General features: G+C 40.9%; 2 protein-coding genes and 1 long non-coding RNA gene across 3 annotated transcripts; 2 read left to right on the forward strand and 1 right to left on the reverse strand.

Moving 5' to 3' along the window:
* The first annotated feature begins 928 nt into the window (after positions 1–928).
* On the forward strand, positions 929–8,437 carry slc43a3b (solute carrier family 43 member 3b). Its single transcript, XM_034544359.1, has 13 exons — positions 929–1,124; positions 1,508–1,781; positions 2,009–2,138; positions 3,817–3,863; positions 3,959–4,035; positions 4,791–4,883; positions 4,979–5,118; positions 6,152–6,258; positions 6,397–6,540; positions 6,771–6,878; positions 7,071–7,257; positions 7,477–7,600; positions 7,709–8,437. The coding sequence occupies exons 2-13, from the start codon at positions 1,595–1,597 to the stop codon at positions 7,817–7,819; spliced, it is 1,455 nt and encodes a 484-aa protein (XP_034400250.1). The 5' UTR covers positions 929–1,124; positions 1,508–1,594; the 3' UTR covers positions 7,820–8,437.
* Positions 8,438–9,710: 1,273 nt separating this feature from the next.
* Positions 9,711–10,907, reverse strand: LOC117737689. Its single transcript, XR_004610056.1, has 3 exons — positions 10,742–10,907; positions 10,184–10,284; positions 9,711–10,062 (listed from the first exon to the last, which is right to left on the reverse strand). It is a non-coding gene; the product is annotated as an uncharacterized LOC117737689 (long non-coding RNA).
* A 5,532-nt stretch (positions 10,908–16,439) lies between these two features.
* Positions 16,440–21,191, forward strand: rtn4rl2b (reticulon 4 receptor-like 2b). The gene is made up of 4 exons (XM_034544350.1): positions 16,440–16,583; positions 17,812–18,038; positions 18,142–18,372; positions 19,108–21,191. Exons 1-4 carry the CDS (start codon positions 16,532–16,534, stop codon positions 19,972–19,974), a joined length of 1,377 nt encoding a protein of 458 aa, XP_034400241.1. The 5' UTR covers positions 16,440–16,531; the 3' UTR covers positions 19,975–21,191.
* The last annotated feature ends 4,132 nt before the right edge of the window (positions 21,192–25,323 follow it).

Raw genomic sequence — 25,323 nt, forward strand, 5'->3', positions numbered from 1 at the left:
TTCTCAAGCCCAGTTCCCTCAACCTTATGTCCTGCAGCAGGCGGGTCAGCAGCCCGTAACTAGGGCTCCACCGTACGGAGGGGTTAGCCAACCAAGAAGACAGTTTGTGAGAGAAATTAGGGGTAACGGTTGGGGCAACGGAGGCAGAGAGACTTAATAACTGTTTTAACTGTGGTCAGGCTTATCCGCCACAGGGTTAGCGGTCTCAGTCAGGACTGCCTCAGTACTCCCATAATGTCTATCAGACAACTATTGACTCTGTCATCACTTTCAGCTGCGGGACGGTGAAGGGTAGTGAATGAAGAGTTGGTAGGCAGTCAATGTCAGTATAAAACAACAATACAAGTTTTTGGAAGAACGTGTGAGTTACCGCAATGTGAGATGCACTCTTTCTCTTCACACACGCATGCACATTCACAAGCAATCAAATGATGCATGATTCTCCTGACAGAAATATTAATACAGTATTTAGAGACTCACCGAAAAATATAATGCTCAGCTGGCTTTAAACATAGTAAATATCCCACAGACTCATTCCATGATTTAAGAGAGTCTGAATAGTTCATATGGTATTATATGTATCAGGCTCCTGCTACCTTCCCGGGTTTCTCCCCCAGCACCAATGACACGAGCACGCTCGGGTATCGTTTTACAACGCTTTTATTGTCACCTGCACACTCTGGCAGACTGTGTCTCTTGCTCTCCTCTCTCGCTCCTCCATCCCTACTCAACTTAATATAGGGAAGAGACACAAAACACTAAGTCAGTTCTAGCTGAGGCCAAGAAGGCCTCATCCCATCACCGTTCCCTGAGCCACTCCCCTCTGCAGCCAGAGGGGAGTGGCCACGCCCCCACCACCATAGTATAGTGTTTTTAAAGGTTTTAAAAAGGTTTGTTACCCTGTTGTGTTACATTCTACAGACGGAGATCAGAGTTTTTATTTTCAGCAACCACTAGCACTGCAAGAGGAGAGAGATTAATTGAGAAAGAGAAAAGCATTGAGAAGGGAGGGAACTAATGAAATGGAGGAAGGAAGAGCTTGCTTATATAAAGAAAGAGAGTGGAGCAAAAGCAGAGAGGTGTGGTTTGTTAGAACTTATTGGGAGACCCATACAGGCTGAACTGTGAGTACTAGAGAGTAGTAACCTGGAGAATAATACAATTTAACAAGTGTGCATTTTGTTTTTTGTGACTTGACAAAAGCTTACTCTCTTAAGAATCCATGTTTGCACTTTTTAATTGATTCTATTGTTGTTAAAATTAGAGTTTCATGACCTACCAGTAGGTTTATTTCTGTTTACGTCTGAATTTATGCAGAAGTCTCTTTTTTTGGAGCAGGACTCTCTTAACGGCCTGGACCCAGATGTTTTAGCTCATGTCTTGCTTGTGCAAGATTTTCCAAATAAAGTGCTTTTGACATGTCATGCAGTACATGTTCTTTGCATATGAAAATACACAGGCTTGTGTCAAATGAATCTGAATTAAATTTCTCATGTTTGTTTGGCAGTTGCAGTGAGGGGAGACATCTGTGTCCATGCAGGTGAACAGTGTTTGTGAATTCCCTCTGCATGTGTGTGTGAGTTTGTGAGGGACCATGCCAGGCCTTGGCAGGAGCTTGTCGGTGCGACACTGCCTCACCTTTGCAACAGGTCTGGTGGAATGTCTGTGTTTCGCTGGAGCCGTGTTCGGATGGGCTTCACTTGTCTTCATCCTGAAGACGGAGGGCTACTTCAGCTCTCTATGTGTCAACACTACAGAATTCAATGCAACGCATGTCTTAGGTCAGTTTGAAATCCTCACCCCCACTGCTTATAATTATTATTTATTATTTTGCCTTTTATTAGATACTACAGCCAAAGATAGACAGGAAAGGGAGAGAGTGTGCCCCATCACCTGGATTTCTATAATTTATTACAAATCTAGATGTTTTTGTGTCATCTGACCTTTGTCACCTGGTTGGCCATGTATTTCACAACCATGGTTCTCTCTTTTCGTGTGTTGCTTACAGATTGCAGTGGACAGGATGAACAGTTCTCTTTTGTCTTCACCATCGCATCCTTTATGAACAATTTCCTGACACTGCCCAGTGGTTTCCTCTTTGACTGGTTTGGTACTACAATGGCTCGGCTTGTTGGAATGTGAGTCAAGCAACGCTTTAATTACTGAGGAGTTAAAGATCAATAGATTTAAAAGATTTCCTGTGTAATTTCTCATCAAAACAGTGACTCGGTAGAGGACTAAAATCCCACGAGTTGGGGTAGTTGGGAGGAATGAAATGTCAACCAGTAAGTTAGTAAGAACAACAAGAGGTTGTGCGAGGTGCAGCAAGGACTTTTTCCCCTGTTGCACATCCTGTGTACTGACAAGGCGTCTGATGGATTCATTGGATTTTATTTAGCTAAGATACATTGCATCTAATTCTGCATCATCAGATATCTATTCTGTCAATAATTGAATAGTTTTAACATGGACTTGATTAATTTTGATACTTAAACAACAATATACCACTTCAAAGAGGATTTCTTTGAGGATACTTTTAAAGCTCCAAAGAACAGAAGAATTCTGTCTGTCTGTTTGTCTCCAGGCTGTGCAGACAGTAGACATAAGTAGACACCGTAGACACAATGTTAGTGTTTCAACTTAATCAGTTCAGGCTTGTGCACATGTTTTTACACTTCTAGACCTGACAGGTGAGGCTGCCTTTTGAGAAAGACACCACAAAGTAACGTGTGCATGTGAAAAAAAAACAACTCAAAAATGAATGTTTACTAGATAGTTTTAACATTGGGAGTATTTATACCCTCAACAACAAACTGCGACCGGTTGCTTTGCTGTAACTTCCAGTTATGGATGCAGCAATGAAACTAAACAGACCAAAGCGGCCATACAGCCTGATGTTTTTAATAAACCAAACATATTTCACTAACGACAGATGGGCTTCTCATACTCTCTCCGTAACTCTCTCCGTCTGTGCAGTGGCTAAGCTAAGGCTACAGTGCAAAGAGGCAATTTGCTGTAAAGTCAGTCTGTCTGGTATTTCTCTCTGAGGAATTTCCAAATGTTTCCTAAATATACTCAACGAGCTTCGCTAAATTAAAGGGGACGCGTACTGTAGGAAAGCTGGAAAAGCGAAAGGCCAGAGTATCTCTCTCGAGGGATGTTACGTAAAGTAGTTGAGATCAAACAGCAACAAGAATAGATGCTGCTGCATTTCTGAATGAAAAATGTATATACAATGCAGAATGTATATACAATGTGTTATGAGAAATAGCAGTAGTTAAGAAAACTAAGGGAAATGAAATATTAAGTGAAAGATTAAGAAATAGAAAGGTCAGGAACATGAATCACCGGAGGATGGCGGAATGTCGTAACATGTGCAGATGTTCTGACCCTGTGATGAAGAAGCCCTCCCTACTGCTTCAGTTTATATTTCTTATATAACATTACACCACACACCCATACCTACTCAGCATATATCATATATATATATAAATCCACAATAACAAACTGGTACAAAGGACACACATGTTTCCCACCAAGAGGGTGGAGTGAAAATGAAAAAATCCATGGAATGCAAATAATTGGACAAGACGCAGCAAGTGGAGCTGATGTCAGCCAAACTTCTTCAAACCGCAGAAGAATAACTTGTTTTTTAATGTTTACTGTGACTTTTAACTGAACGTGTATTGGTTTTCATTCATTTTAAAACCAATTGTAAAATAGTGTGTCTGGTTACTGTGAAGCTCCCATCAAGCCAAGATGAACATAAGACGAATTACCTGAAAACACTGGAATATTTTGTTCCCTTTTTTTTAGATTTCTGTACACATTGGGTACTTTGATGATGGCCTTCTCGACTGCAGGTGAAAAACATTTATCTTTCTTTTTTGGGGGGCTTTCTCGCAAACCTCACTGTTACAGCTTTGGATGCTAATTCTTCCATGTTTTTTTCCATCAGCGTTGTCCAACCTGCTGTTCCCAGCGGCCTCCCTCCTGGCAGCAGGTGGCATCTTGTTTCTAATAACAAACATGCAGGTACTGAAGTCATTCAGATTAAAACCATTTAATCTTTTGTTTTCAGATGAGTACTATGTGAAATGCCCCGAAATTCAGTCACAATTCCACATGACCCAAGTTGAGATGATTCAATAGCTCATTTAATCCAACCTAGAGTCTCAAAGCCAAAATATTACATTTATGATTTTATAAAACAGAGAAAAGCAGCACAACTTCAAAGTGGACTGGAGAATTGAACACAAATTGTTGTTGATGAAGTTTGATTTGTATATCTCTAAATAGATGGTTAATATTTGCTCTAAATTGTAATTGAAAAAACAATATGAACGCGTGTCCTATTAGTCACATTTTTTATTTGATTACATCTGGATGCCTGTATGTGTGCTCTAAATCGTACTATGACCCATTTGTAAGGAGAGACTGAGAAACACAGTTGTAAAAGCTTTTTTTGAAAGAGACAGAGGTTTGATGCTCGAGATCGTAGTGTTCCCCAAAGTGAGGATGACAATATCTAAATCATGGAACAAAAGTCACTAAACAATAACACAAACAAAAATGCTGCCCTCAATGCACTTTTGTTGGCTGCAGGGCAGCTTGTGATGAAATAAACACAACGCTCTTTGAGGGAATCCTCATGTTCAAATAAGTAATTAAGCAAGAACACATTTTACACCGATTGACAGAAAAGTAGATGCAAAAAAGCAAAGAAAGCCCCAGATATGTACTCCCTTAAATGCAACATGTTTAAATAAATATAAATGTCTCTCCTTAAGGTAGGAAACCTGTTCGGCTCACGTCGTTCCACCATCATCACTCTCTATAACGGGGCCTTCGACTCTTCGTCAGCACTCTTCCTTGTCATCAAGGTCAGAAACATTCACACACACACACACACATTCACAATGAAATATATTTATTGCATCTAATTATGTAACAATGATCTTGATGTCGTCTCTTGCAGCTGTTGCACGAGACTGGCGTCTCGCTCCTCTCCTCCTTCCTCTTCCTGTCCGCCTGCAGCGTCATTCACCTCCTCAGAACTTTCTTCCTGCTGCCCAGACACCACATTCCCTACCCGCTGCCTGAGGGCTACACATACGGGTACAAAATGGCCACATCACACACACACGCATCAACACATCACACGTGCCTCGGCAATGCATGAAGTGGAAAAAGAAAAAATCAATGAATCTGTGTTTGTTTAAAAGGATTAAATATTGCAATAGTGTATACAAAATGTATACACAAAAAGTTAATTAGGTTTTATTTAATTCAACTACAGACATGGCTTACTTGAGCTCTTTGCTAGAAGTCTACGAAACAGCCCAGTAAAGAGTTCTGTGTACTCTCACAGCAAGAACAAAAGGTTGTGAGTGTGACGGGAAATAAAGTGAAAAGAATTCAAACAAATAAGAGACAAGAAAGATGAGATCGAAAGTACATGTGTCTTGACATAGTGCATACATACATACATACAGACTGTCACCAATACACACACACACACACACACACACACACACACACACACACACACACACACACAGTACCTACAGTACATGCACCAACCAACAAAGTACACACTTCCCATCGTACACTATAGTAGTAGTCATCATATTAGTGTACATAATATGTGCAGTATGAGTAGAGCAGCCTACCTAGAATAACATAAATGTACGTGTGCACAGATAGATGTCAAAGTTACAGGGTTAAGCTCTAGCTTGTCTTTTAGGACTTTTTTGGACAGGGGGACTAATTATTTATTAAAAAGCCTGCACTGGGAGACTCTGTGGTTGCAGAACGGGGCTGCAAAGACCACCCCACCCTAAGGAGGACGTGCCACTGTTGGAGCCTAGTGCAGAGGGTTTCAACATGTTGTATCCATTTGTTTTCAATGTTTATGCCCGGGTATCTGCTCCCTTTATAAAAAACAGCATTATAAAACAAAAAAATAATGAATACTTTCAATTGCAAATATTGTAAGATACTTTTTTTGTTTGAATCAAGCAGCACATTTTCCCATCTTGCCACAATCTTTGAAAATATTCTTCATATGCTGTTATGTAATTGTATGGGGGTGAAAGTAAGATTTCCCACAATGCTCTCGCTGTTGTTGACCTTGTGTGACCTTTGTCAGGATAACCTGTGGTAAATCTAAGACTCTGAGCTTAGTGCAGACGACGACAAATGGTAACACAGTGACAGAGGAAACGGCCCTCAACAAAGATGTCACTGTGAAACAAGGTCAGTTCACTTTACTGTGACATGGGTTGATACATCGTGAGATGTAACAGAATAAAATAAACGCACATCCTATTTCTCTTCATCTTTGTTCTTTCCTCGTCTTCATAAATCTTCTTGTTCTCCCCTCAACTCACTCAGAGAAGAGTTTCTGTGAGTGTGTGATGTCCAGGTTCTTCGGATTGCAGATGCTTTGGTTATCGATTATGCAGCTCAGACATTACCTCTTCATTGGCACCCTCAACCCCATGCTGCAGCGGCTGGCGGCGGGGGAGCCTTCACTGGGTAAACACACACCACATCATGTCTGCCTGTCTTTGCAAATAATTCCTTATTAGGTCCAGGAAGTTGCATGAATATTGACGTGACTGAGGACGTGACTGAAGTAATAACATCCGAGTAAGAAGCTACTGTCGAGTATAAAAAGAAGTCGGATTTACTTGAAGTCTGAAAGTAGTCATGTTCTGGTTGCCCTTTGTCTCTAACCATATTGTCCTCCCTGTGTGTCTCTGCAGTGAGCCAGTACATCAATGCCTTCGCCATAACGCAGCTGTGTGGCGTGCTGTGTGCTCCCTGGAACGGCCTCATCATGGACAGACACAAGGGCAAACCTCGTGCTGCAGGTAACATACTAATACGAATATGTCTTTAATTCATGACTATTGGATAAACAGCAGTCCTGGTGCTTTAGACAACAACCTCATGCTCCCTTTAAAGAAAACAACATTGTGCAAGAAAAAGACTTATTACTTAAAATGACTTATTTCTCAGATTTTCTTTTTCATATTTTTTTTAATTTGTGTGTCTGTGTGTAGGAGAGAGTGAACAGGAAGCAGACCTGAGGGCCTCGGTGCTTTCTCTCTTCCTGACGGCGCTGCAGTGTCTGGTGTTCTCAGTCTGCGCCTCCATCCCGTATCTGCCGCTTCAGTATGTCACCTTCGTCCTGCAGGTGCTCAACCGCTCCTTCCTCTACGGCGGCAACGCAGCCTTCATCAGTGTAGCGTGAGTACAAAACACACAAAGACACGCAGCACACACGTCTTTGTGTACTACGCTTCAGCATTCTTATATCTGCCTATAGTGACATTGTAACCTGTTTCATTGTGTGTTTGTGTGTGTGTCTGTGTGTGTGTCTGTGTGTGTGTGTGTGTCTGTGTGTGTGTCTGTGTGTGTGTGTGTTACTGTGTGTGTGTTTGTGTGTGTGTGTGCGTGTGTGTGTAGTTTCCCATCATGCCACTTTGGGAAGCTGTATGGACTGGTCATGGCTCTGTCTGCAGTGTTTTCTCTGCTGCAGTATCCCTGCTTTGCTCTTGTGAATGGACCTCTGGGTGGAAACCCTTTATATGTGAGTACAACTATAAATCATATTCCGGTCCTTCTCCTCCCTTAATAACCATCTTCATGAACTCTCCTCTCACTGCTTCCTGTTCTCTCTCCCTTCATGTGTCTGCAGGTGAACATCGGTCTGACGCTGCTCAGCCTGCTCGCCTTCATCCATCCCCTCTCTGTCTTCCTGCACTGTCGAAGTCTCGCCTCCCAGCGAGCCATCAGTGCCTCCTCTTAAGTCGGTCAAATGGTCTTGCACTCAAAATGTCCTTAATACCTCTCTTAATATCTATTATATAACTCTTCAGCTTGTTTGACTCAAATGAAATGTGTCTATTGACATAAACTTAAGTAGTTATAGTAAATAAAATGTTACTTGTTGTGCCCTTGCAGGTATTTTATGTATGTATCTCTGGTTGTCACAAATGTATTGAATGATTTTACAAAGTGGAGATAAATAAATATGTTGTATCAGTGTGCAGTGCAACACTCTCTTGAGTGTTGAGCTTGGTTAATATATTCATGCACTTCTATAAATGTAGCTGAAAATTCAATATCATTAGAAATGTTGAATTTGTTGCAGATTAAGCACAGCAGTGTGTAACTATTTCAAAGATAATCAGATTGTATGAACCGTGAGTGTGCCAAACGGTTACGAATAGGATTTTTATAAATTATTGTACATTTTTTAATTAAGTGTTTAATTTGTCAAAACATCTGAGGTGTTCTGCTACTTATGTGTGGTTGTCTGAATTGTGTGTTTCCAATTTAAAAAAACATCTTGCAAGTCCCCCAAAATGATGGATGTGCAAACTTTCATTGATGGAGTAAACTTTTGATAAACACATTGAAAGAGTTTTGCGTCTTTATTTTACTTTATTCTAACTGCCCTCCTAGATGTGGAGTAATGTTGCATGATGTAGTTAGAGAGTCTCGAGATGGAGAGGACAACAGTTGGTGGGAAGAGAGCAGCTGACTGCAGCTCTAAATGTCCAAGACATACATTGTTTTTCTGTTTTCCAATATCTGAATTTATGCAGAAGTCCAGTTTTTGGGGAAAAGGACTGAGCAGTCCGACTGGACTAAGCAGTGCATCTTGTGCCCTGATATTTTAGCTCACGTCTTGCTTGTGCAATTACCTTTTTTTTAATGTATCATGGAGGTTGTTTTTTTATATAAAATGCCATGCTTTAAAGATGCATTATGTTCACTGCATGGTCCTCTCTAATGTATTTTTAAATTTTTTTCTATTTCAGGTCCAGTGAAAGGAGACATATCAGTGCCTCCTCTTAAGTCTGTCAAATGGTCTTGCACTCAAAATGTCTTTAATACCTCTCTTAATATCTATTATATAACTATTCAGCTTGTTTGACTGAAATTAAATGTGTCTATTTATATGAACTATTATGGTAAATGGAGTTATTGCTTTGTATTCACTTGCAGGCAACAGCAAATACCGATGGTACACTCAAAAAAACGATGCTTTCAACTAACTTAATAAAATCATGGAAAGGATTTCCACATGATTAAAATGCTTTCTTTAAGCATTAAGCAATTATATTGTTCCAACTTAAAGTACTTGAGTAGGATCAACTTAATTTACTTGGGTTGGTTAAACGCATTCACTAGGGTTGTGTCCAACTTAACTTACAGTAGTCAATTAAGTTGGACCAACCCAAATAAATTAAGTTGGACCAACCCAAATAAATTAAGTTGGACCAACCCAAATAAATTAAGTTGGACCAACCCAAATAAATTAAGTTGTACCGACCCAAGTAAATTATATTGGACCAACTTAATTTCTTATAGCTTAAAGAAAGCATTATAATTGTGTGGAAATCCTTTCCATGATTTTATTAAGTTAGTTGAAAGCATCGTATTTAGATAAGGTCATTCTAAAAATAACTTAAGTATTAACATTTTTTAAATGTTTACTGTGAATGACAACTGAAACTTAAGTTCTAATAAAATATACAGCCTGGTTGGCTGGAAACATTACACAATCTGTTGCTTGCAGCCAAGAATCTAAATAAGAAGTTGTCAACTTGCTATGACATACATGCAATCCAAATAATAAAGTACACGGCGTCATGTATTTTTAAAAGTGCCAACATAGTGGATCTTGGCACTTTAATTTATTTGAAAAAAACAAGCGGTCTAAGAAAAAGTCTAGACCTTGAACAATAAAGGTCTAGACACACATTCCTCTGAAAACAATTCAAACAGTCTATGTTCCATATACATTTTTTTTTTAAACTGCTACCTCTAAACATACAAGTAACACCTCCACATCCCCTCAGCCTACACATCTGATTTAACTAGATCATCACACATAAGCTTTTTAACATTGTAATTGCTTGTTCAGTCAGAAACATTCACCGTTTTATGCCTGGCAGGTCGGTGAGGTTCACTAGGAAACTCTTGCGGTGGGACGGTGCTGTCAGTGAGGATGACCAGGACCCTTTTTGCATTCAGAAGTTGCTGTAAAAAAGTGAGATAGAACAATCAATTAATATCCATTAAGGATGGTTAACAAGTTATCTTGATGAAAAAATATTTTTAGGGAAAGTAGTCAACGTTCAATGAAGTGAAATTAAATTACATTTGACGGCACAAGTTTAGTTTCCTGGGGTAGGGATGAGACTCTGGTTGGACGGTGCAGTCTGTGAGGTTGACCAGGACACTTTTTCCATTCAGAAGTTGCTGTAATAAAGTGAGATAGAACAATCAATTCATATCCATGAAGGTTAAGTTATCAAGTTAACATTGAGTCAGCAACATGTATATATAGATTATATATTTGGGACTTTTTGCTATTTGTAAAAATGCAGCATATTTGTAAAGATTCATAATGTAAAACAATTAACAGATAAAAGGTACTTCAATTATCTTTTATCAATTCAATATTATTAACAAATATAAATGTTAACCGCAAGTTAACACATCTCTTCTATCATTGCAAAGAGAACCAATCAGGGACAAAATAACACTGGGCCTGTAGCAACAGTAAAAACATTTAACATAACAAGCTGCCCTTACTCACGAATATATAATATAGACTTCTCTTCAAAACACATCCCTCTGTATAGGCAATGAACATTCAGCTGTCGTACAACAATAACTCTTTCTGGAACATGTGGTAAAACAAAACTATACTTACAGTGACAAAGTGCACGGTTACAATCTAGAGTCACTGTGACTAGATTCTATGGCAATGGATGTCCACACGTAGCGTGTTACTTACTGCTATCGTACCCGCTTTTCTCGGGTAACGCTGCTCCATGACTTTAGCCAAAGCTCTAGTATTTAGCCTAGCTTAGACGGTAAACAAGACGCACATGTATTACGTGTATGTTGCGTTCAGGGAGAGCCGTAAAAAACGGACAACCCGGTGTCACGGTGTACGGGCGATCATGTTTGAGATTTGAGTTATACATTTTCAATTATTGAATGTTCTGCATCGAGTCATAATCTTTCAAGAGAAAACGGCGATGTATATAAGAACCGATTGTCCCTCTAGTAGTAATACTACCGTCATAAAAAAACAAACCAAAAGTTTCAAATACACCTAAGATTGCTTAACATCCGTGTTTAGCTTACATTGCAATACAACTTCACTTAGAATATTAAGGAAAATGAGCATATCATTAATTTATTGGTGTTAAACTAAACTTTAACTTCTTACCTTTTGAGCTAAATAGAAGTTGTAATTATTAAAGTTAGCTTTCCCTTTACGGCAAAAGGGCGCTTTTGGCCTGGTATGGACTCATTTGCTAATTTAACTCGACAAGAAGTATGCTAACATCATTAATGTGTGTTTGTTCATTAACGTTAGCTGGTCGTGGACACCTTATGTTACTAACAAGTTACCTTGTTAATACAATAGCTCGCTGTTCACATTGGAAAATTATGTCAGAGGATGCAAAAGAGACAACTTAATGTTAGCTAACGCTAACTCGGCTTAATTAGCCATGCACATGGGGACTCTTGGCTTTTTAAGTCTGGTCGAAAATAACACTAAATAAATAGCCTTAACAGAACAACTAGACAGTTAGCCAACAGCTGAAGACATGTATGGACATATATGTTTTTGCATTTAATGTTAGATGGACATTTAGATGATAATGGATTCCTCCTTATCTTTCCCATGTGCAAGTGTTCTTCTCAAGTCTTCTTCTCAAGCTCCGCCTTCACCTTGATTTTCGTGGTTATGCCTACAGACTCGATTGTCTTAGTTTATCTCAACTTGATTGGATCTAGTAAATGTTACGTTTTTGAATTTCAGGCAAATCCAACATGACTGAATCACGTTCACATTGGAAACATGAATGAATATCGTTCGAAATACATGTTACATTTTAGTCAATGTCACAGCCACCCAGTATCCTTTTTTTGAGTGTATAGAAAATGCAATTGTAATCTAGTAACATGATGTTTTCTTTAAATACAATGAACTAAATGGAACGGTATGTTGAAAACCATGATTATATTAAAATAAACATGAAAGTGTTATTTAAAGACCAAATCCTGAATTTGACCACTTGTTTTTCCAATGTTCAGTTAACTGAGTCCATGTTTTCAGTGGATTTCTGATTGACTGGTGTGTTTAATTATTTTTGTCAAACTGTAGCATTTATTGTGAGAGTTGGTTTTGCTGACAAAGAAAAATAATGCATGATGCATCTGGTTCTGCTGCTGCACCGATTTTGTCCAACGTGAACTTGACAATGAGGCAATGCAATGTTGTTGGAGAACTCTTAGAGGAACGATCTGATTTCATGACTGAGATCCAATGGGAGAGGGGGGGAGGGGTTTAAACCTGAAATTATTTCCCCCCCCCCCTCTGCTCTGTCGGCCTGCTGTGTGACAACGCAGTGAGCCCAGAAGAAATGCTGTGTGTGTGTGTGGGCGTGTGTGTGTGCGTGTGTGTGTGTGTGTGTGTGTGTGTGTGTGTGTGTGTTTGTGTGTGTGTGTGTGTGTGTGTGTGTGTGTGTGCGTGTGTGTGTGTGTGTGTGTGCGTGTGCTGGCAACATGTGCACAGAGACAAGTTCCCTCCCTTTCTTCTGCGTCATCGTTGTTCAAAATCTCACCGTCTTGGCATTTAATACAGACTTGACTAAACGAATGTGTGACAGAAATAGGAGCGAAGGCAGGAGGAGGGGAGGACACAGAAACGCCAGTCTGTTAATGAGCTGATTTGTTGTGTGTTGTTTTTGCTTTCTTTAAACGGACTGAAGAGGTCTCTATCACCCGTAGATTTGACAGTCTTACAAATTCAAGTCTGTTCTCTTTGATTGGAGCAACAGGAACCCTGTAATGATCTCACGTTGTCTGCTTTCACATGTTGCTTTCCATCTGCTGTGGGGAGCTGGTGGGAAAACAAATTATCTCTGACAGTGAATGACTGAACCAGCTGCAACGTGAGCTTATTAATGATCTCAGTTTTGGGTTGTAACCCAAAACAAAGTATTGTGACTTTGGGGTTTCAATTAATAAGACACAGTACAGTTATGAGATATTATATGTGTGTTCTAGTTTTATGCTACTTTATACTTTTACTTCAATATATTTCACTGCAAAATATCCTGCTATTTTCCATTCATTTGCCAGAAGGTTCCTTTTCAGATCACAATTTTATAAAATATGAATTGTAAACTATTGAACAGGAGTTAGATTAGCATCACCTGGACCAACCGTTATTTACACACGAAATCAACTATATTAATAATCCAGTAGTATGGAATCTAATGCTCACTTTTGTTAGTGTTTCTTTGTTTATTTTTATACTAACACCTATTAACTTTTCCTTAAATTAAATTATTATGAAAGACTTACTTGTAATGGAGTATTTTTTCCCAATTTAGTACAGTATCAGAATTGTTTACCCCAGTCTGCTTTTATTTAAGGGAAATCCTAATGCTCCAGCATAATGTAGACAACAGGCCTCTTTCACCAAAGGCATTTTGACATGTCACATTAGGAAGATCATGTGTGTAAATAATTACAAAAAATAATGGCTTTTGATGATCATTTCATGACTCCTGGTATTGTCCATGCCAACTTACTGTAACACTGTTGTGGCTTACTGTAACACTTAAAAAGCACAAAGCCATGATTAATATTAGCAATAACAGATATCAGATATTTAGATTAATGGTATATGTGAAAAGAGGATTTGAGGCTTTGAAGCATCAGACTCAACAAAATAAAATGTATTTGACTTGAATGAGATGTTCAACACTCATATGTTTTGGCGCTCACATACTTTTGGCCGTATAGCGTATCTTTATCTCACTTTTTCTCCCCTTGATGTGGCTGCTTCACAAACACAACCACACACTCACTTCTCTCGCTTTGCCTCTCCGTGTTCGTGAAACACAAGTTGAATAGGATTTTTGGTATGTGATTTAAGATTTAAATAACAAAAATAACTGAATTAAATGCTCTTTCTCAAGCTAGAAAAAATCAAATTTACACTGAGAGGTTCCATGAAGAATTTCTACCGGAGATGGCAGCCTATTATTGTTTGTTTTGAGAACTTAAAGGAATTGGAGACATAGCCTACCCTAGCTTTCCACACTGTCTCTGAGAGTGTGCGGTACTGGTAATAATGCTCTCAAACGCCTAGTCACATTCGTGATACATAGGCACCTAGGGCTTAAGATATAAGTGTGTGTGCTTTTCTTCTCATTATTCTTATTACTGTGGGGGTTTATCATTTTTATTTTTTATTTTTTACTATTAGTATTATTTTGTGTGTTTTATTTATTTTTTATTTATAGTTTAAAGTATTGTTGGATGATGTTATTTGTTTGGAGAAAAAAAAGAAGAAAAAAAAAGGAGATTGTACCATTAATGCCTCCCAATTTACTTTCTGTATACCACCAATTTCCATCAATAAATACATTTAAAAAAAAAAGAATTAATAGCTCACATACAAGAACAATTTTGAAACCCTCACATTTAACAATAACTCCTTAGAGACCCTCAGCGGGCATTTATTTAAATTGGATGCACACAGAAACTGCTGCGACTAAATATCAAATGATTCATTATCGTGTTAACAAAGTCTTGTCCGACCTTTACTGTCCCAGATGACACCCACATTGTGTCTGATTCATACGTTTCTACACACATCAGCCTCACGTTGCATTTAATGGCTTGGATTTGAAGAATGTGGAAAACTTTGGTTATTAACTACTCGCTGTTGTTGAGACTTTAAGACATGGCTTATTTCCCATGCAGTCACATTTCAAGAGGTTTGACAGTTTTGTGTGTGTGTGCACGTGTGTGTGTGTGTGTGTTAGTAAGGGTTATAGACGCAGTCAGCAACACATTTCTTTTAGAATCGGGACAGAATCCTTGAACATGCTGTGTTTACACCAGAGTAAATGCCACAGTGCCCGTGATTCACTTTGACACAGCAGGCTAGTGAGAAGGTGTAAGAGAGGGGATCCGGGAGTGGAGATGTGTGTATATGTATGTGTCTTGCCTATGCCAATGCATTTGGGTGGGTCATGAGCTTAGCATCACACACACAAACACACGTACACACACAGCACAAGCATTACATAACAGGTGTGTACAAGTCTCAAATCAGAAACAATGCAAACACACACACAAACAGGTACGCACATCTACCCTCTCTGTCAGCCTGGATACTTGATCAATATTGTGGAAGGGGCACCAAGAACTTCCCACATACACACACTTGCACACACACACACTCCCACAATCTCCCTGAAGATGTAGCTGGTTGGTGAGCTGGCTGCCAAGAACAGTATGAATACATATCGTGCACCCCAACACATTCACACATGTGACCTTCTGTGTCCCACAGACCCCTGTGGAGGCTAATGCCTGACTGCTGAGCTGTCTGCCTCTACTAATCACTACACCACAGCCAAGAAACTGAGTTTTGAACAGACGTTGTGCATCATGGCCTTGACCTTATGAAGGGAGGAATCAGTTGTGAGTAAACCCGGCCCACCTTGCACTGACAGTGTGTTGAACATGCAGAAGAACACCGCACCTTCCCCAGCAAACCAAGTTGACAGCGTCGTCTATCAAGTCCTTTGTCCACGTGACCTTAAATAATATTTCATTGCTTTGATACAAGCAGAATCATATTGGTTGGTGACACACGTGATGTACAGTGTAATCCCACAGATATGTGTCTGTCACCACTCCTCCTCACACAAATGTATTCCGTCCACGTGTTGGATCGTTTAGCTCCACATGTTTTTCCCCATCATGTTCATCCTTTGTTCTAAACAGTAGGCGTCTCTCGGCTTCTTCCCAAAACTGGCCTACATGAGACAGATGATTTTTTGGCTTAAATGCCAAATGAGTTTTCCGCCTCCTCCTCCAACCACACCAACACTCTAATTAACTGGTAGTCATGCATCAATTTAAACTTTGACCCAAAAATTCTTAGTTTGTTGTCCCCACAAACCTCCGCCCATCCCTCTCCTCATCTGGCTTTCTCCCACACACGAAATTGAATAAAACCACTAAAGGTAAATTTAAGATATATTCCTAAAAACAATGGCAAACGGTAGAATACTGTGTTCGTGTTCTCACATTTCTTATGTGTGCTAATATAATGTGTTACGTGCCTTGACAGGCAGTCTTGTCTTCTTAGGTAAAGACAGAGACAAAAACCCGCCCCGTCACTGCCTTTATTGTCGCTTCCTCCGGTGACTCCCCCCCCCCCCCCCCCCACCCCCCCCCCCTCCTCCTCCTCCCGGGATGACGTAGTGAGAAACCTCCGCCGCCTCCGACTGTGGGCGACGACCCTGCCGCGGGTATAAGCAGCTTCCAGGGACTCCAGGACGTCACTGCCTGAACCAGCAGCAACTCGTTCACCAGAGCTGAACTTCAGCAGAGATAGCAGCAAGCAGGCACTTCCACGCCGCGCAGGCTAACTCGCTTTCGGCTTTGGTTCGAGATGGTGACTCGTCGTTGCACCGAGAGGCGCTCCAGCGCCCGCAACTTTAAAGGTGAGTTGCTCTCCACGATGCACCTGCAGCTTGGATGTAATGCAGTGTTGTGATTTAGTACTTATTGCAGTCGTATTTTTATCAAATAACAAGTGTACGGAACATTCGTATTTTAAACATTAATACTTGTATAAAAACAACTGAATTGCGAGACTTTATGATGCTTTTTTACGCGCAGTCATTTTGCATATAGTATAATATAATTTAGATGGTTAACCAAGCTGGACACGTTGTTCACCAACCATTTAAATCATATTTGTTCAATGTGGGTCTTACACATTTAGAGCAATGTGTCGCATAGATGAAGAGACTGTGCACATTTGGGGCGTTTTAGTGCATTTAGTAGATTTGACAGTAAGAGCACAATTTACGGGTGAATTTATGTGACATCGTCCTCTACAGAAAACGTGATTTACAGCGCGTGATCAAATTACTTTGTATGTTTTGGCTCACTTATAAAGTTTACCAAAACGTAAATCTCTCCATATTTCTTTTATGCATGAATATATGATTCATGTGCACACGATTCCGAACTTAATTCCTCATCTCGTGTCGACTTTGGAGTAGATAAGATGTGTTAAGACTCTAGAAAGGTGTCTCGTTCCCCTTAAAAGCCCAATCTCCAGTTCTCCCTCAGCATCCAGCTCTGCTAATTGTCCAACATATTCAAAGGTCAAGAGGTGAGCCACTGGAAAATGTTGGGAACAACAAATGAATGGGAACCTCATCATTATTACATGTATGTGCTTTTCCCTCGGGGGCCACCTTTTGTATGCCGTTATACGAGCTGTGCCAAGAATCTGTTTCAATATTGATGACAACCGAAACTGATCCGGGTCTGGTTGACGGTTGCACGTGTGATTGACGTTTTGTGTTCCCTTAAAGGTCTGTTCAGTAGATTTGTGGAGATGTCCTGTTCTAAAAAGCTTAAATATAGAGTTATGTAACAGTGTCACATTAGCCATGGAGACCTTTGTAACATGATCGGGAGGATATGAATGGTGAACGATTTCTGTAATGTAACCTGGTGAATTATACATGAACCATCAACAAGTCACGGGTGACAGCACAGCAGTGTTAAAAAGAATCACTGTTGACAGCAACAGGTTTGACAGTGAAGAAAGACTCGTGCCCAAAGCTGAAATCAACCTCTCTTTCTTTGTCTGTCTCTCTCGTCAGGACTAACTGCTGCAACAATGGATAATTAACGTTCTCTGTCTCTCTGTAGGTGGACTGTCTCTGTGGCTGATTCTGTGGCTGGTGGTGGTGAAGCCGGGCGGGGTATCTGCATGTCCCAGGCTGTGTGTGTGTTACCCCACGCCCATGACTGTCAGCTGCCAGTCCCAGAACCTCACCATAGTGCCGGCCGGTGTGCCATATGACTCACAACGTGTTTTCCTGCAGAACAACCGCATCACAGAACTGCGTGCAGACTCTTTTGGCTTCGAGACGCAGGTAAAAATAGCTCAGTGTGTATGTGTCCATCAGTTGAATTTCCCAGTAATATTTGCAGACATTGTTAATTTCCCCTCCTTTAATCCCATCATTTGTTCTTCAGGTGCTTTGGCTATACGGCAACAACATCACATGGGTCGAGGCCGGGGCCTTCAGTAACCTCAGGGTGCTGGAGGAGCTGGATCTGGGCGATAACCCACTACAGCGCCTGGAAGGTGGAGCCTTCAGTGGCTTGGAGAAGCTGCAGAGCCTGCACATGCATCGCTGCAAGCTGGCCGCTCTCCCCCATGACCTCTTCCACAAACTGTACAGTCTGCAATTCCTCTACCTGCAGGTAAAACCAGCACACGCATGCAAAAATACATATTTGATAGTCATACATGAGTTTGTAGACATGACGCTTGCAGGAATACACACTTGTGTTGCAGAATTAATTCATGGACCCATTAGTTGCCAACATGCAGGCTGACCACCCACACAAAGAGGGACTTTTACACAGTGCATGTTGAAGAATTGTATTAAGTAGGTTCAGTGATTTGCACACAGCACATAATAATAATAATAATAATAATAATAATAATAATAATATGAATAGTTGTAGAAAGTGCAAAGAGTAAAAACAATACTGTTTAATTGATCCTTTTTTGTTGAGTATTGATTTCCTACTTTTCAAGACATTAATTTCTCAGCACTATATAAATTTGCTTGCACAGGTTTTTACAAGGCATCATCACTGTTGTCAGCTTTTTGTCAACTGACATCGAGTCTCAGCTGTCGGACTGTCCTTGAATCTAACATATTAAGCTCTGTTACAATCAGAGCAGTCTCTGCCAAGAAACATCTCTCCCACATTTAGCTTGGTTCCAGTTAATATAGATCAGTTATGACCACTGTAAGGCTAAGTTCAGATAAGACATACCCCAGGTGTGCATATATGTTATGGTCATGTTTAATTCACAGTTAATAGTTATCACTGAGGGTTTTTTTCTTACTAGAACAACACCACAGCCTTCCTTTTCCTGCACTTTTCCACAGCACTAAATCTACTTGTATTTTGTCTTTGCTCCAGGAGAATCAGCTCCACTTTCTGCAGGATGACCTGTTCTCAGATCTGGTCAACCTCACCCACCTCTTCCTGCATGGAAACCGCATCCGTGCCCTCTCTGAGAATGTGTTCAGAGGCCTGGTCAACCTGGACCGCCTCCTTATCCACAACAACCGTGTCAGGCAGGTCAACCGCCGGGCTTTCCGTGACCTGGGCCGCTTGACCATCCTTTACTTGTTCAACAACTCCCTGGCCGAGCTGCCAGGCCAGGCCATGAAAGACACCCAAGGCATCCAGTTCCTCCGCCTCAACGATAATCCCTGGTCCTGCGGCTGTGAGGCTCTTCCCCTTTGGGAGTGGTTCCGCAAGGCCCGAATCTCCTCCTCTGAGCTCATGTGCACCTCACCATCCCAACGTCGTGGGCAGGACCTCCGATTCCTTCGGGAGATGGACTTCGCCCTCTGCCCTCTGCCTGACCCCGGCTCTCTGGCAGGAACCACCACAACCACCTTCAGCACCAAGACCCGCTGGTGGTTCTCCAAGCACAAGCCCGCATCTTCATCCAAGGCCTCGTACCAGAAGAGAACTGACACAGGGAAGGCCTTCTCTGCGGGAAAACCTCAGTACCTCCCCAAAACCCCCTCCGAAACCTTCTCCTCCAAGTATGAACTGTCGGAGGATGAGGTGGCACTCCCCAAGCTCGACCAAGAAGAATACTGGTCCAACTACGGAAACGAAGACGCCTCCATTCCCTGCTTCGAGCTGGAGTGCCCCCCAGGCTATAACAACCCAGTCTTCCCCTCGTCCTCCAACTTACCCAGCACCCCGTCCGTCCTCCGCCTCCTCTCCCTCTCCATAATCGCATTCTCCATCCATTTCCTTTTTGGCTGAACTACTCTCTCCTCCAGTCCCTTTTTTTCCCTTCTGATTTCTCCTCGTGCTCTTTCCAACTCTAACAAAAACCTGGATCTTGATTCCTTTCAGTTACCTCCTCAACTTGCAGGAGGTGCTACACTGATGCAGGAGACAGGCGAGGCAGCCGGGAGCTGTTGTAAAGAGCAGGGATCAGCTGAGCTGATGTAGAGCAGGGCAGGATTTCAATGTTGAAGTAGCTGCTGCTGATTAGTACAGGCTTGAAAAAGTGGGGCTCAGATCATGGAAACTGACTCTGATAGTGACGGTACAAAGGCAGAAACCTACAACAACATGAGGAAAGGATAGAGACACAACACACACAGAGACAGTTTGTGATGTCTCCAGATGTTTTTTTTTATATCAGCTGTAAACAACACAGGCGTTGTGGATCTGTGACAGCTATTTTCTATATAAAGTGAACACCATCCACTCTCCGCTAACATTGTCCCTCACTCATTTCTTTCTTTTTTTCTGAATAAAAGTGATGGTTAATTATACCAGAAGTAGGAGAAAGATGTGGATTCACACAGAGAAAGAAAAAGAAAGAATTACAGGGAGAAGTGATAAGAAAGTCAATACAATGTGAGCAGAGTGAGCTTCAGATGTGCATCTAAAGGCAGAGATGGATGAGAGAATCATTAGAGCTCTCCTCTCTCCTTCAGAAAAAAAACCTTGTGTGATCCCAGAGATGCCAGCTAACCACCACCACCCACACTTGTACATACCACGCATCATGATTGTACTTGCACACATCCCAAACTGCTCTGTATTTTAGACTAGCTGGATTTTTACTTTTCATTTTAGTACCATTCAGTTATCGACAGCTTGTGGTGATAGAATAGATACTTAGGTTGTAAATTGAAGGCCAACCCAATGAAAAGTGGAAACTCCTCTTTCGCCCCTCGTGTTTTTTGTCTCGTCTTCTTCTCTCAGGTAAACAACAAATGTTGTGCTCCTGGTGCTGATTTTTATTTTTTTTTGTGTGTGTGTGTGTGTGTGTGTGTGTGTGTGTGTGTGTGTGTGTGTGCGCGTGCGTTTAGGTGTGTGGGACTCCGTTTTTGTGGAATCCTTTACAGCCCTTTGTGTTGTTTGAAGCCTCGGCTCTCATGGTGGCTCCTGTTACATTACCATTGGTTCTGTCAGTATGACTGTGTGCTTATATAAAAGGATGTGTGTATTTCTTATTAGCTTGGCTTGAAAGTTGAAAAGGTCCCACGGATAAATTAAACTACTAGTTTAAAAACGGTATTGTTTCAGAAATGCATGGGAATATGTATTTTTTTTTAAAAATCTGAACATATTTGGTAAATGCAAGGATGTCATCTGATTTTTGTATTACTACAAACCATAAACAGACAACACGGACAATCAAGCTGTCATGCATCAAATCATCTCTGTCATATTAAAGCTGTACTTTATAAGATAACCTGTCTGTTTTTGGATAATGGGCAATCTGTTCAACACAATGCCAGAATAACTTGGTAGTGATCTGCATTATTCACCGCGGTCATGAAGTTTCTTGTCAACCCCAAATAACAGTAAATTCAAACCAATCAACCCAAACAATGTCTGTGAGTTTCTACACATGAAGGAGACTGTGCCTAAGAGATTTGTATTTTTCAAAAACTTGTTGGGAAAGTATTTTACTTTTATTAAAATAAAACAATCAAACAGAAGTGTGTGGGGTGCTTCGCTGTTTTTTGCCACAAAGAAATGTAAACAATGTGCAAACACAATGTATATAGAAACATGCACCGCAACATTTTGTTGAATCAGTAGTCTTCTGAATAGAATTTGAGAGGTAATATTTTACACTTGAATAAATAAGCACAGTAAAATGCAAGAATCATGAGCAGAAATGTGGTGGTCAGGTGTCATCAGAGTGTGCGTGTGTGTGTGTGTGAGAATGTGAACATGTGGGTGTGTTTGGTGAAGGTCACCAGTCTCAACTGTGTTCACTCCTCGCCCCAGTCACTTTTCTCACCATGTGCAGAAGGCAGTATTTTGGGCCATATTATAAGCTGTCGAAGGAGAGTGTGTGTGTGTGTGTGTGTGTGTGTGTCTGTATGATTCAGGCAAGGGGATAAATGGGGAACACGCCAGGATGAAATTGTGACGATGTGTCCCGGAATCAGCACACCCCCTCAACAGATTAACTCTCACCGTGATAATGATGCATGACCTCATGTGTTGCATAAACTTATATGTGCAAATACACTTACACACACACACACGCACACAAGTTATAAAGTTCAGAGAAGTTTGGCTGAGCAGCCCTCTAATCTTTTTCATCTTCAAGCTCACAAAGAATTCATCACTTTCACACCTCATTTTTCTTCTTCTTTTCTCTCCTTTATTGTTTTCCTCTCTGTAGCAAAAGCTTCCTCATTCCTCGCAGTCATAGGTCAAAGCAGATAAATCCTCAAACCCACGTATCTTTTCTTTCAGAACTTTTAATTTCCTCAAATTAAACATGCACAAGGAATCACAAAGAAAGCCAATTTAAATCTGAAGATGCACAGAGAGGAACGGTTACATGCAGATTGTGACTAAGCTCAACTCTGACAATCCTAAATATTTACCATTATGACCAGTGGTATTGTTAGCGTCGTTCAAAATTGTCTGCATGCTAAAAAGTGAACACTAAAACAGCTTTGAAGTTAAGAAAAAAGGACTCTGGATCATAATTTCACAGAAATGGACGACATCTTATCCTGCCAGGGTAAACACCTCGAAAAGTGCACATCAAAAACTTTAATCGTGACCAACGTGCTTCGTCTTCCTGTATTTCCAAGTTGATATTTCATGTCAGAAGTGTAGGCGTTGCAGCAGCTGGGTGGCCACAGGACATCTTTGCTGTTTTTCATGTGCAGGAACACAACCCGACCATCAGCAGAGAGAATTCCTCTGAAGTCATCAGACTTTGATCAAACACTGTGCCCACTCATTCTCCCCCGACTCTCTATCACATTTTTTTCTTGCCTCTGCCTTTCTTCCTCTCTTGTGTGTGTGTTGCCTGCTTTTCATATGCTGTCACTCAGTCCTTGTCTGAACCCCTATCACTGCAACACGTATATCTCCCTCCATCTCTCTTCCTTTCTCTCTCTGCCTGTCACACAGCCTCCCCCACATGGTTACGCTTGTCTTGGCCAAGCCTGTGTGTTGGCTCGTGTGAGTTGGTGAGATTGTTTGCGTGTCATTGGCGTGTTTGCTGACGTTCACCCTCACACATGTTCTTATTTGCATAGGAAGAACTGAGACTCACGCCCTGACGTCAGAGGGCCCGGGACGAACACAAAGAGGCTGAGAGAAACATTCAGGAGGGTGCAATGGATTATTCATCGGGGTTTTACCCGGAAACAATTGAATATAATACAATGGTCATCTTTTCTTTAAGTTAAAGAAGAGAACAGGTTCCAATTACCATGTGACAATGCAGTGCTGCTTTTAACGTGACATCCATAATTGATGAAAATAATTTGCAGCACCGTTGCGCTCATCAGCTCAATTGTCCAGCGCGTTGAAACATGAGCCTCCGGAGCAGCGAACCTCTGCTCAACCAACTAACTCACCGAACGGAGGAGGAAAGGAATCGAGTGAACACAGAGAGATGAGGACATCTTATAACTATCGGAATAAATCATCCAAACACTGACTGTTCTCTCTTTTGCCATGAGTTCACCCGCTGAGCCCATTGCTTGTGTGTTTGTGTGTGTGCGTGTGTGTGTGTGTGTGTGTGTGTCACTGGATAAAATGCTACCAAATCATTAGTGCGAAGCAATATTTATCACCAAAAAAAAAACATATTTACTACCTCAAAAGCTGGAACTTTTCTGTCATTTTTCAAGTGAAGCAAAAACGTAAACAAAATACAAAGCTCGAGCTGCATTCACACACAATATTTGAGGCCAAAAAGGTTGGAGACCACTGGTTTAAAGTGTATCAATATATTATATTTTCAAAGCTTTACATCTAAAGCATAACTATATTTCAGATATATGTGGTGAAGTAAAAAATATAATATTTCCAACATATTTGCTAATTAATCTAATGTAAATTCAATAGTTGTAAACTAATATTTTTAGAACCCTTAAAGTGGGACTCTCCAGTATCACATTATATGTGTGCAAAGGAGCAGGAACAATATACTGTAAGAAAAGACCTGTGTATACTGACTTCAAACAGAGGGAATGTAAAGTGAATTTCACGTGTGTCAGAGTGACTAATCAGTTGTTGATTAAAATATTTTGTTTATTGAACTTAATTGTTTATGTTTGGTACTGTTAACTTGAGCTCAAGTTTCCAATGAACCAATTGGCAATGTTTCACACAATAATGTTAGAAAATTTGTAACAGATTTACAAGAACCAATGCAGGAGGGAGATTCACTACAGGATCCTCAGTCAACTAAACAATTAAACATCAGAATATATATTTACCGACATGGAGAGTCCTGTAGAATCAGAAGACACAATGCTGTAGCTGAGAGCAAACATACAAGAAAAAAATTGACTAATATCTTCCTTCTACCGTGTAACCACTTTTGTGTACTCACAGATATATGTGGGTTTGTGAGAGTGTTTGTGAGTGGGTGCACATTGTGCCGCGTGGAGGCAACCAGGAGTTCTGTGCATCCTTGAGTCAGTTGGAAGCAACAGAGTTGAAGACAGGGCACATCTGTCCGACAGTCTGTTCGCTCGTGGAGCTTTACGCACACGGCTAAAAATACACTGCAACAGACTGAAAAGACAGATTGGGTCCCACAGAGATCAGAGATTTGCTGCGTCTCTTTGTCTGGTGCGTTCCAGAGAGAGTGACGGGCTGAGTGATAGATTTAATCATACGGTACGGGCAGCAAGAATACAAGTGACAGCATGGCTGAGAAGAAGTGTGGGTCTTGAGTTGGTAGTGAACAAAAGAACCATTATTGTATGAGCGCTTGTGAGTCAGTCACACCGCCTTGGTCTGGGAGGTTCTATAGCCCATATTTGTTGGCACAGATGCAGCTTGTGACGTCTTTTCAGGCAATTTTGTTTTGAGTGCCCAAAAATGTGACTGCCACATCCTCTACTGAAGACACGTGTATTCGGTATTGCTATTCCGGTAACACCATATTTGCTCTTGACTTTTGAGTACTCAAACACAGTTTTTTTTGTCTCACTCACTTAGGTTCTGTCTCTCTGGCATCTCTTACAAGTCAACCGTGTGGAATCTTATAGAAAAAAACAAAGAAGCACAACCATTGGGGCCGGCACTCGTCTGTTTGCAGAGGACAGATCTTCAGTGGGAATAGCCAGAAGGGGGACATTGATCTCAAAGTGTATC

The sequence above is a fragment of the Cyclopterus lumpus genome, chromosome 10 (genome assembly GCF_009769545.1).
Source record: "Cyclopterus lumpus isolate fCycLum1 chromosome 10, fCycLum1.pri, whole genome shotgun sequence".
Classification (NCBI taxonomy): Eukaryota; Metazoa; Chordata; class Actinopteri; order Perciformes; family Cyclopteridae; genus Cyclopterus; species Cyclopterus lumpus.